The sequence below is a fragment of the Papio anubis genome, chromosome 18 (assembly GCF_008728515.1).
Source record: "Papio anubis isolate 15944 chromosome 18, Panubis1.0, whole genome shotgun sequence".
Taxonomy (NCBI): domain Eukaryota; kingdom Metazoa; phylum Chordata; class Mammalia; order Primates; family Cercopithecidae; genus Papio; species Papio anubis.
The window spans coordinates 16,626,257-16,639,156 of record NC_044993.1 but is presented as its reverse complement, the minus strand read 5'-3'; the positions used below and the strand labels follow the sequence as shown (position 1 = coordinate 16,639,156).

The 12,900-nt window shown below is 41.7% G+C and overlaps 1 protein-coding gene across 4 annotated transcripts in view; it reads left to right on the top strand.

Moving 5' to 3' along the window:
• HYDIN (HYDIN axonemal central pair apparatus protein) overlaps positions 1-12,900 on the top strand; it is a 415,044-nt gene that overhangs the window by 99,620 nt on the left and 302,524 nt on the right. For all 4 annotated transcript variants that reach the window (XR_004179730.1, XM_021932150.2, XM_021932149.2 and 1 more), the window contains exon 10: positions 11,341-11,440. Coding sequence is in view for 3 of the 4 variants with exons in the window: in XM_021932150.2 (XP_021787842.2) it covers positions 11,341-11,440 (100 nt within the window). In the remaining variant the exon portion in view is untranslated. The remainder of the gene's footprint in view (positions 1-11,340; positions 11,441-12,900) is intronic.

The following is a 12,900-nucleotide window of genomic DNA, read 5'->3' as shown; positions in this document are numbered from 1 at the left end:
GAAGAGATGAGATCTGAACTGAATATTGGAAGAAGGGTAAGATTTAATTAAGTGGAAAAGGAGACAGAGAACGTTTCCAATTGGGAAAATTACAAAAACAAAGAAACGTATCCGAGGTAATTTCATTCTTCCTGCTTCTGAACTAGAAATGGGCAGGACCCACCGGTGGCCTACCCCCAGCCTCCTCCTGACTGCCATGTTGTGGTCCCAGGGCAGCCCATCCTTAGGAGGAGCAGTCATCAGCCTCGATCCCAGTGCAGCTAGAAGAGTCTCGGCCCAGTATGTCTAAGATTACCACGACTGACTCCTCTTCCCTGCCTCAGCCCAGCTCAGCCACCTGGTGGCATGACCAGTGATTCCTTCCTGACCTTTCCATGTCTCTGGGCTTGACCTATTTACATTTTTGGTCCTCATCTTCATCTAACCCATTGTATGTGGAGATGCCTTTGCTCACTTGAGCCCTGGATAGCCCTCTGACATGACGGAAGTTTCAGCCTCTACACACATCTCCAGCCTTCTTTCCCTGCCTGAACCCTTGACTTCAAGCAATGTTGGAGAATGTTTCCAATTGGGAAGATTACCAAAACAAACCATCAGGGAAGGAGCTACCTGACCAACCCACTGTGCTTTAGACTGCAGGCTGCCATCTCCCACCATGCTCTGTGGGGTGGTCATGTGCGTTCCTTGCAAAGAGGGAGTTCTGTGGTCAAATAAGCTTAAAGAAATACTTGTTCAAGAGAAGGTGACTCTCCAAGCAATAGGGTGCAAGCAGCATTTCCCTATGACCACAGACCCCCTCCACAGAGCATCCACTGGGGTCCATGTTCTGTGGAACATGGACACGACAGAGGGTGAGATGGGTGGTGCAGGTCAGATAGTGGAAATGCCCAGTGCAGGAAGGGTCAGGGAGACTGACCATCTCTGCAGGCAAAGTCGAGTGATGCATGAGGGTGCTGCTGACCTGGAACAGCCCAGGGGTGGTCAGAAAGGAAGGAAATGGCAGAAATCCGAGATGTTCAGAAGAAAGACACAAAAGTGGTTTTTGATCAACTGGCTGTTGATGGTGAGGTGAGACATTGTGAGAAATTTCATTTGTGTTTCTCCAAAGCTGTACTGAAGATATTGGGAGAATTATGATGTCTGATAGAAATGAGCAAGTCAGGAGTCCTGAGTTTACCTGCTAGCTTTGCCAATAGCAATATAAGCTTAACAAGCCATTTGATCTCCCTTGGCTTCAGTTGCCTTGTACACAAACAGGGTATTGCAGTTAAGTCAAATTGATCCTTTTTGATCTACAAGTTCTGACTTTCCAATTTAGGATCAGACTCTGAGCTTCTTGAGATCAGGGAGGTCCTTATCGTCATCTGTGGCCAGTGCTAATAAACGAATGAATGAATGAACAAATGTAAATCAACAAATGATGATGAGTTTGGCTCTGAACATGTTGAATTTGAGATGACTATAGATATCCAAAAAGTTTGGCAAATGCAGGACTAAAATTTGTGGAAGGGGATTCAGGACTGGAAGCAAGATTTGTGAGTGTGCTGTGGAGATCTTCATTGAAGCCATGAAAAGCAGATGAAAACTCTAAGAGCAGAGCAAAAAGGAAATTGCAGAGGGCTGAAAAGGGCCTCCAGGCACTCACATTTAGAGTGTCTGCAGAGAGAGGAGAGGCTGTGACTTCACAGACAAGGCATCAGTAGGCGCGCTGGCCAGCTAAGAGCCTGTCATGGCTTGTATCTTTGTCTACACCTTCTGTGCATGGTTCAGCACCACTTGCTTCTGAAGGTCTCTTCTGAATCTTGCTCACTATCAGGTCAGTTGTGCCAAGTGACTACTACTTAATTTCTGACAGTGGAGCTATGCATCAGTGATTGGTTGTTTCTTAGGGTGTGATTCTTTTTTTATTTTTTATTTTTTTTTTTTTTGAGACGGAGTCTCGCTCTGTCGCCCAGGCTGGAGTGCGGTGGCGCGATCTCGGCTCACTGCAAGCTCCACCTCCCGGGTTCACGCCATTCTCCCGCCTCAGCCTCCGAGTAGCTGGGACTACAGGCGCCCGCCACCACGCCCGGCTAGTTTTTTGTATTTTTAGTAGAGACGGGGTTTCACCATGTTAGCCAGGATGGTCTCGATCTCCTGACCTCGTGATCCACCCGCCTCGGCCTCCCAAAGTGCTGGGATTACAGGCTTGAGCCACCGCGCCCGGCCTGGGTGTGATTCTTTTTAATTAGCTTGTTGATATGAGTTGGGTTCACAGTAGAAGCAGAGGAGATTGGAACCAAGCAGTGTTTCCTGCTAATCTAATAATCAATCTCTAATTGATACTCTGCTCAAAAAATAAAAAGAAAAGAAAAGGGTGATGAAGAGGCTTAGAGACCGCCTTGCTTCCTGATGGACTCTTCAGCTTCTGACCACTGAGGAAAGACATTGTGTTCAAATGAGATAAACTTAAAAAAAAAAAAACTAAAACTATTACCTCAAGGTCTGGAAAGAAATAAGAAACATAGGCTTACTTTCTCAGACCTATATCTGTCTATCTCACTTCTTCAAATGCGTCAGGGAAAAGAAAAGGTTAGTTTAGTCCTGGTTGTGTTCCCTGCATATCAAGTATTTTATGGAAGCATTGTTCCTGTTTCAGAGGCTCTTTCAATTTAAAGCAAGGAGATTCAAGATCAAGAGATTAGACCCTGTTCCTAAATTGCCAAGAGGTGATGACTGAATTTAAATAAAATCTTGTGAATAGTATCATGTGAGAAGCAGTTTGACTCAATGTTATAAGAATGACAGACTCAAACCTCTAGAACTACAAGTCCTTCCTCTGTCTTACCACCTGCCAACCATGTGGCCACAGGTTGTGTCCCTTCCGTCACCTTCTCATCATGCTCATCATTTAACAAGGCTGTAGGGTCCGTTGCTCAAGCCTTGAGGAGTTAGTCTTTGGCATCCTGGGCACTGATGTCACTGCACAGTACCAGGCCTGCTTGCTTCCCTCTCTTCCTTGTGATCTGAACAGATGGAGGCTGGTAGCTGCTCCAGGGCTCAGAGGTGGGAGTTTGTCTTTTGAGAGACCCCAGAGGTGTTCATTGGTGGAGAAAGGGAGAGTAATGACCCAGAGTATATTAATCTGTTCTCACACTGGCAATAAAGACACATCTGAGTCTGGGTAATTTATAAAGGAAAGAGGTTTAATGGACTCACAGTTCCACGTGGCTGGGGAGGCCTCATAATCATGGCAGAAGGCGAAAGGCATGTCTTACATGGTGGCAGACAAGAAAGAATGAGAACCAAGTGAAAGGGGTTTCCTCTTATGAAACCATCAGATCCCATGAGACTTATTCACTACCATGAGAACAGTATGGGGGAAACCGCCCCCGTGATTCAATGATCTCCCCCCAGGTCCTCCCACAACATGTGGGAATTATGGAGCACAATTCAAGTTGAGATTTGGGTGGGGACACAGCCAACCCATATCACAGAGTGACCACAGGCAGAAGAAAGTCCAGTGCAGAGGGCTGGGAGGAATTTTTAAAAATCTTTACTTGATAGTTTATTTATATTGTTGAAGCATCCGAAGAATTGTTTTTCTAGTCATTAAAGCATGGGGTGTGTTATCATTGTTTATGTCAAGTTTTTCATTAGCCTGAATTTTTCCATTTATTCCTTACCTAGGGAAGGTAATGGGTTCTGTAGAATACTGATCATCCTCAAGCCACCTGCTTCCATATGGGTTTTTTCCCCTTTGGAAAAGAACTGCAAAGCTGAAGTTCTATTATGCATGTTTTGTGCCTTCCAGAAAATCAAGTGGAATTGGCTACTTTCAGAAATATAATATCCTATTTGTATTGGATGGACTCTGGCTTTACAGAATTTTGACAGTCTCATTCTGTTATTTTTTCTGCTTGGGTCTCTTGGGTACCCTGAGAGAGAGAGATTCAAAGACAAAAAACAGTCCTGAGAATTGAGAGGCCAAGAGCATCATAGGGCAGAAAGAGAGAATTAAGCTTTTGCTTTCCATGGGCATCGAGGAGTCCTCTGAGGAATGGCAGCACAAATGTGCTGGCCTTGTATCTGAACCCTGATGCTGCTGGCTCAGGTCATGCTTTGAAGATGCAGCAATTTTCTGAATACTGAACCCTTGATATTTTCTCAAAAAGAAAGGTCTGAGAATTTAAAGGTATTTACCTAAAGTGCTCCTAGCTGATTGGTGGACATTAGCGAGCAGGGGAACATTTCTGCTTCTGTTAGCAAATGTCTCCTGGATCAAAGAAAACTTCATCCGGTATCCCTAGGGAAGTTTAAGCCTAATTTAACTAAGCCTTAAAAAGAGAAAGAAACTTGATAATTTCTTTATTACCATGTAAGTAATAGTAAACCATGCTTTGTTGTCATCTAAGCCTGCAGAAAACCTGCTGTTCCAGCAATTCATACTTGAGAGCACAGCTCAAATTTAGTTTACTTTATTTTTCCCAAGCGGGCATAGCATGTGAGCTCAGCAGAACCAGGTTGGGTGGAAGCCCAGATGGCTAGCAAAGAAGAAAGACCCAGCTTTTCACTACACACTCCTTCCACTTCTCCTACCGTTATAGCCTTGAGTCACATTGCAAACATGTGGAAGCTGACTCTTTGGAAATGGAAACCAGAAAGGAGAAAGAAGGACAGGAATCTGCTGAGAGCAAACTGTCCTTGACAAGTCACAGCTTCTCCATCAGTGTGGTTTTCCCACTCCTCAGCCTTTGTTTATCAGGATCATCCTTTCAGATCCTTGCGCTCAGCGACACTTTTTCCAATTGTTTGGTACATTCGCTGTTGTATTGGAGTACCAGTATAGGTGGCAGGAGGCCTGGGAAACCTTCGAAACAGCATGGTTCCTCAGGGCTCATTAATTAAGTTAACAACCTTCCCTGCTAGACAAGACACAGTTCTGTTCTCTCCAGAGAAAGGCATGAACATCACACACAACTATCTCCGCTCTATAGAACCTCAGTGCACTTTTCACTGTATTTGGGTTGGAGGTGAGATCAAGATAGAATACTCCTTTTGTGAAGCTTCCTCTGACAGAAGGTGAAATCTTAGAGCCCTCTCTGAGAAACTTTTATGGTCATATTTTGAGAATCATAACTTAACTTGATTCATAGTTTCTTGTCCCAGGAAAATAATGAAGCAGAAAAATCTCTTTGCGTGTCATGTGTCAATTCGAACTTTTCTCTCAATGATAACTAGGATAGTTTGGCTTCAGTTTTTTAGCTTTCATTTATTTTTCTGTTTCTCTTTGAGACAACTGCTGTTTGCCCTGGATAAATTTATAGAGAGCCATGATTTCTCTTACTGATCTGGAAGGATCTAGACAAGCAATTGAGGGTAATGAAACAGACTATAGCTTCTGTAATCTGTGGTTCTTTTTTCTTATTCTTTGATAGAAATGTGGCTTTTGGAGCATGTTTTCATTTCCCAGAGAATTTTTTTATGTTGATGTTTTTTCTAATATTTAAAGGAAAACTATTATACAGCTGAAAATATTTGTTTATGTGGTCAAGAACATTTCCATTTGGGTGAAACATGGTAGAATTCATCACCTATTAATAGTTACTCTTGACATCATTATTCCCCTCCGCTGCTGTGAACTGACTGGACCCTGATCTTCACCACAGGATAGCTTGATACAGATCCACCATGCATTTCTCAAGAGCTGTAATGTACTAATGTTGACTTTGTCATCCAAAGGAACCTCCCATGTGTCACCTTCCAGAAGTGACTGGAAGGATACAAGCATGCAGGGTGCCGGACTATGTTGACCAGACAGGAACACCAGGTCTTACGAAGCCTGCTTGAATTGTAGTATTTTTCAGTTTCTTCTGGCCTTTTTTTATGATATTGTGAAAAAGGTGAGGCCTGACTCTTTTTATAATTGCAGTGGGTTTAGGGAAGTTAGGGAAAAAAATATTACAGAATCTTAGCTCTGCCACTTACTATTGGTCTGGCTTTGGGTAAGATACTTCTTTTTGCCTTGATTTTCTCATCTTTAAAGTGATAATACTGCTTCACAAGGTGGTAATCATTGAGCTAGTTAATGTGGATAAACACTTAACAGTGGGGGGAACATGAGCTCTCAGTGGTTACGAATATTATGATTTGTAGTTAAATACATGTGTCTCTTGTCAGATTAGAGAGTAAGATTGGAAAGCATAGCATTTGAGTGGGCAAACACGTGGATCATTCTTCTAAGTGTAAGTTGGGAACTAGAACATAACTATTTTATTTGATAAATGTAAAAGTTGAGTCATATTGTAAACTACTTTTTAGATAAGCCAGGTAAATTAAATATGTATATAAGTTTCTGTTCTTACACTTTGTTTTTTTTGGCAAGATTTATGAGAAATAATCTTTCAAAGAAGGAAGGAAGGAGGAAGTAAGGGAGAAACGAAGGAAAGGAGGTAGAGGTATAATAGAGGGGAAGGAAGGCAATTTTTCAAAAAGATTTTTAAGGATTTTCAAGGGAGTTTTTTTAAAGAGCCACTTTAAGCATTGCTGATATAATTTTTAAAAGGTGAGCACTTTTAAATGACACCTTTCTCGTGATCATATTTATCATCTATCACAGACCAGTGGCTGTTTGTTCATAGACAGCTTTCAGAAAGTCTCAGAACTGTGGCCATCGATTCACTTGGTTGTTTATTCTTGTTCCAGAAGGAAGCATGAAGTTCCATGTCCACAGATATTTAATAATTTGGGTAGAAATCACAATATGGGAATTAGCTTTAGGCTTGAAAATTTAAAGTTGATTTTTTTCTAGCAGGTCACTTTATTAATAACTAAAATGCAATTACTTTACTCATTACGGATCTGAAGGAAAACATTAAGACCAAGAAGGAAGATAATTACAATAGAACTGAAGGCCATTTTGATAATTCTTTTGAACAAACAAGGTCATAGTCACTTACAGATTCAATCCTATGTACCCAGCCTCTCATTTGGAGCAGGAAAACGGGCAGTCATGGGAGAGGGGTCACATGTAGAAGGCTTGCAGAATGGGGGACGCAGATCTGTGTGATGGGGCAGGTTTTGTAGAACTGGGAAGAAGGGATATTGATGTCAGAGCCAGGAAGGAAATTTCTGGATGTTTTGATTTTCAGAAACGTTAGAACTGAGTAATAAAGAAAGAAAGATTTTTTTTTTCAGAGGCATAAATGACATGGAATTTAATTTCAGAAGTGTTAAAGAAGTCATATGAAATCTTTCAAATATATGAAACTGGAAGTGGGGTCTGAAGTTGAGGCTTATTACCTATTTCTGAGGTTTGCTCTCCTATTTGATAGAAAATGCTATATTGAGTTTTTGCTGTAAGGAAATAGAAGTTCTTTCTCTTTTACTTAAATCCCAACTGAAAAGTAGAAATATCTTGCATGTTCCTAACTCCTTCGAATGAAATAACGTTGAAGCATCCCTCTGTGAGAGGAGACTGAATGAGCATGCTGTTTTCAGATACACATAACCCTCTTGATACACGGTAGCTGCTCCAAGCCCAGGAGAGGAGTTTATAATACATAGAGTTTGTCCTTCCTTTATCTCTCGGGCTCAGTGAAGGCTGCACGTTACAAGTGGATGTCGCAGGCAGAATAAGACAGCTGCAGCCCACAATAAGTAAGCACTGAGCCCACAGCTCCATTTGCTCAGTCTGAACCCTGTGGATTCGGATTTCTTTGTGCTGGTCTTCCCACCAAGCAGAAGGGCTTCTCCATCTCCCAGGAGCCTCCATATCAGATGATCTCTCACTGATGGCTTCTGAATGTCAACGCTCCCTCCCCTGGGGAGATTCCAGTCACTTCTCTGAAGTGTGTCTATCACCACTCACTCACATCCCTCCAGTTCTGCTAATCAGACCTCTTTAATGATGGCAGTCCAAGAGTGTTTCTGAGAGAAACTGAAGTGTGTTACCTTCTTCTGCACATGGACTCTGGATACTTTTGAAAGCCTTCCCAGTCCACTTCAAACCATAAGACCCTTGACTTGCCCACTTGTACTGAGCTTATGTGATTTCCAGTGGGGGCCGCTTCCTATGATTCTGGTGAGACTTCCCTACCCTGGGTTCCCTCCAGATCTAAGATAGCCCCTGGCCCTTTGGTCAATCCATTTGTGTAGGAGCAGGTTAGCTGTGTCCATTCTGTTTACCCAAACAGAGCAGAGTATAAACCCACCAAAGGAATGTGTTTGTGTCACGGGTGAGTAAGGAGCCCAGGATTTCAGTAGTCCTGAGATGAGATACCTACCGATACACCAGTTATTGGCTGAGCTGCCTCATCACCTGGCCCCGTTAGTCAAATCTAGCCATGAGTGTTTCCAACACTCCATATCACTGAAACCCTCACCACCAATCAAAAGGGGCCAGGTATTTATCATTTATCAGAAGAAAACAGATACTTATTTCAAGATTTGGAAAGGCGCCACAGTGAAATGCCTAAATAAATGAAAGTGCTCAGGACTTCTGTGTTCCCCATATGATCTCATAGGTGTCTTTTGGCTCTACAGTTGTGTGACTTTTGAGGTTCTGGATGAAGAGAAAATGGTAGAAGTAGGTTGCAGAGATGGATAGGTGTCTGCTACTGACTACACAACATGCAAACTGAGTGGATATGGCAGATTCAACAAATATTTATTGAGCACCTGCTCAGAGCCATGAAGAATGAAGTCTCCTTGAGGGTCGTTGCTGTTCTGCCCCTACCCAAACCAGGGATGGCTTACTCTGGTCTGGGTTGGGGTAGAATGGCAACTACCCTTGGAGACTTCATTCTCACAGGCTGATCTGGGGATGTGAGGTCTAAAGGAAACTAGGATATATAAGACATTTTAAAAAGTATATTGAGTGACTGTTCTGTCTACCCAATGTGTTCCCAGTACCAGAGACTAGAGAAACTGAAAGAATTTGGGAAACTCATATGCCATGGGATGATAAACATGTATACAAACATTTTACGTACATATGTGGTAAGTGTGTCTATATAAATACAATAGAGGGTCAGGAGACGGTAACCCGGCCTTTACCTTGGTGGGCACCATGTTCTTAACTTTTGGGGGTGAAGAAGACATTCTTATTCACCATAAAATGGGGGCAATGCTTGAGGTATCCATACCTGCATGATTTTACAGCCCTCTCTGCTACCCCTTGGCTGCCTCCCTCGTGTTTTGCAAAATTAAAGGGAGAGACACTGCCTGCAGAGTACACTGAGAATCAGACCCAGTTATGGTAATAAAATGGCCCCAAATTGACTCGCGTTTTTTATTTTCCCCCTCTTTATTTGATATCTGCCATTTTTTAGAGCCATTTTGTTTCTTTAGAATTATTTATTCCAAATTATGTTCATTTCATGGACTGCAAATAGAGAGTGTTGCTGGGGACATCTGGAGCTGGAGCCTAATTATTTATCAAGTTGTCTTTCCTTAGTTTTCTATTTAGCTGGCGGGACTGTTTATAGATTTCTGGATGTGTTGGGTAGTTTAATATTTCATTTTGGCTATTTACAAAAATCATACAAAAAACACACACATCTTTTCCCCTTTTCAAGACTTTCATCTTAGTCCTTCTAAGTAGTACAAAGAATAACCACTCCGATCCGCAGTAGTCAGTTACCCACTTTGGGAGTTCCTGACTGAGCATAGAACAAAGTGTTTTGACCTGCGCAGCTTAAGTCAGACCTTAGGAACCCCTTTGAGGCAAGTGCTATCAGGATCTCCTTTGCGCCAGGAAGCTAATGCAGGGCCACTTGGATTACGTGATTAAAATTAAAAATTATACCTATTAAGGAGATTCTGATACATTGCATTTTGCATTACCATTTTAAAACTTGAACCTGGTTCCTGACTTTTAGGTATGGGGTTCCGGAGGGCCGAGGGAGAAATGTGCTGGGTGGGAGCAGGGGATTTGGCCAGGCTGTTCTTCTACCTCGGGCCACTGCTCTGTTTTTATAGAAGCAGGGTTTGACCGAGCTATTCTTCTACCTCGGGCCATTGCTTTGTTTTTATAGAATAAGAATGTTTTCTTATGCTGTCACCTCAAAGTTAAATTATAGGTGCACTCCACCAAGGGAAGTCAAATGCACTTCATCTCTGACAGCCCCTCTGGGCTGTATTTATATAGACACAGCACTTACCACATATACTGTAAAATGTTTGTATACATGTTTATCATCCCGCTAAGGTATGAGTTTCCTGCAGTCACGGCCCACACCTTTCTGTTTCTCTGAAGCCCTGGTACTGGGAACACATTGGGCAGACAGTGAATAGTCACTGAATATACATTTTAAAGTGTCTTATACATCCTAATTTCCTTTAGTAACTCATTATATGTTCATAAAGTCACTGAAGTTACCTTTGAAGTTTGTTTCCAATTTGTACCACCTCATAAGTTATCAAGAAGTGTATGTTTACTGTCTGCTGGGTGAAAGAATGCTTTCTTGTATTTATTAGAAAAATGTTCCCTTTAAGTTTCCTGGAATTGAACCCTTGTACACTGTTGGTGGGAATGCAGATTGGTACAGACATTATGGAAAACAGCATAGAGATTCCTCAAAAAATCAAATACAGAACTGTCATGTGATCCCACAATCCCTCATCTGGGTATATCCCCAAAGGAAATGAAATCAGGATCTCGAAGAGATCTCTGCACCCCCATGTTCATTGCAGCATTATTCACAACGGCCAAGTTATGGCAGCAACCTAAGTGTCCAGCAACAGAGGAATGAAAAAAGAAGTGTATACATACAATGGAATATTATTCACTCTTACTAAGAAGGCGTTCCTGCCACTTGTGACTACATGGATGAAACTGGAGGACATTGTGCTAAGTGAAATAAGCCAGATACAGAAAGACAAATACCACATGATCTCACTTATTTGTGTGTGAAATCTTTAAAAAAAGATCAAACTCATAGAGACAGTTTGGTAAGAGATTGGTGGTTACCAGGCATCAAAGGGTGGGGTGGGGGGGAAATGGGGAGATGTTGGTCAAAGGGTACAAACTTGTAGTTGTAAGTTCTGGAAACCTAATGTAGTGCATGGTGACTATAGTTAATAATAATGTATGATATACTGGACACTTTCTAAGAGAGTAGACAGACCAGGTGCTCTCACCACACACACACAAGTTAACTATGTGAGGAGATAGATGTGTTCATTTCCTTTACTGCAGTAATCATTTCACTATGCAAATATATATAAAAACATGTTGTATACCTTAAACATATACAATTTTATGAAAAAAATTTTCATAGAGTTATAATATAATAACATTTAAAAGCAGTGTCTTTCTTTTGTCATATTATTTTTCAATGATTCTTTCATGTTTTTCAGGAAGGTGATGTCTGGCCTAACTCATCAGCTGAAATCACCGTGTACTTTAACCCACTAGAAGCCAGGCTCTATCAACAGACCATTTACTGCGACATTTCAGGTAGTGACCTCCTCCAAGTGGTAAACTCAGGTAACCAGGCACCCAGAGCATAAAGTGTAGTGCCTGTGTGTGTGTGTTTGTGTGCGCACGCGCGCGTTCACATGTGCATGGCAGAGCACGATATTGATTAGGGGAATTATGGATCCAAGCCCTGCCCCTCTCACTTCTTTCTAGAACAGATCAAACTTTAAAGTACTTCACAGTTGTGGTGTCGTGTAGAGAAAATGGAAACTATATTAGTCCATTTTCATACTGCTGATAATAACTGCCCGAGACTGGGTAATTGATAAAAGAAAGAGGTTTAACTGACTCACAGTTCAGCACGACTGGGGAGACCTCAGGAAACTTACAATCATGGTGGAAGGCAAAGAGGAAGCAAGGCAACTTCTTCACAAGGCAGTAGGAGGGAGAAGTGCTGAGCAAAGGAGGAAAGAGCCCCTTATAAAACCATCAGATCTCATGAGAAGTCCCTATCACAAGAACAACATGGAGGAAACTGCCCCCATGATTCAGTTACCTCCACATGGTCTTTCCCTTGACACGTGGGAATTATGGGGATTATAATTCAAGATGAGATTTGGGTGGGGACACAAAGCCTAACCATATCAGGGACCATGACTGTTAGAGCAGTAAAAATATTGCTTGTGACAAATTGCCACAATCTCCTTTTTTATTCCTTTTATAGTATTGGGTTACTAATTTTTTTCTTTTTAAGTTTTACCAAAATAATTCCAAGTGGGATGGGAAGGCAGCCTGGCAGAGGCCAGAGCAACCAGAAGGGTGCACAGGTGAGATGGCAACCTGGAGACTTGATACGTACAAGGAAATAAGCGGAAAAGTCAATACATTGAGGATGATGGGAGCCAGTATTTCTCACTCTTGGAGGAAGCAGATACAAACATGGAAAAGAGGGTGAAGCCAAACTCTTTGAAATTGGAATGGAATTAGAGTTGTCAATGTGAACTCAGAGTTGTTGAGTTCATACTGACATGTATGGATAGATATAAAAATAAATATACATGTAAATGTGTGTATATGCATGTGTACATGCCTATGTGTATATCCTAACTAGGTCCGTTGAGAAGTCCTGGAAGCTTTGAGATTCTATAGCAATGAGCACACCAATCACCCAAAGCTTGGTTTCTAAATGCCACTTATCAGTGAAAGGAACTGGTTAACTCCAGGACCAAGGTAGGGAAAGAACAAGATGAGCCTGGATTATCTCCTTTGCTAGACAGTAAGGAAGTGCTCAAAGAATGATAGGCACATGTCGAAATGACACAGAAGCCAGCAAAGAAACTCCCACTGACCATATTTGGAATTAGTCAAAAATCAAAATAATAATACTAATAGATTATTATAATCCATTGAATAAATAGAAATTTTTGAATCCATTTAGTGTACCATTTGGCAGTCATCATTACAATAACCAATTCAGGTAAAAAGCATCAATGGATATT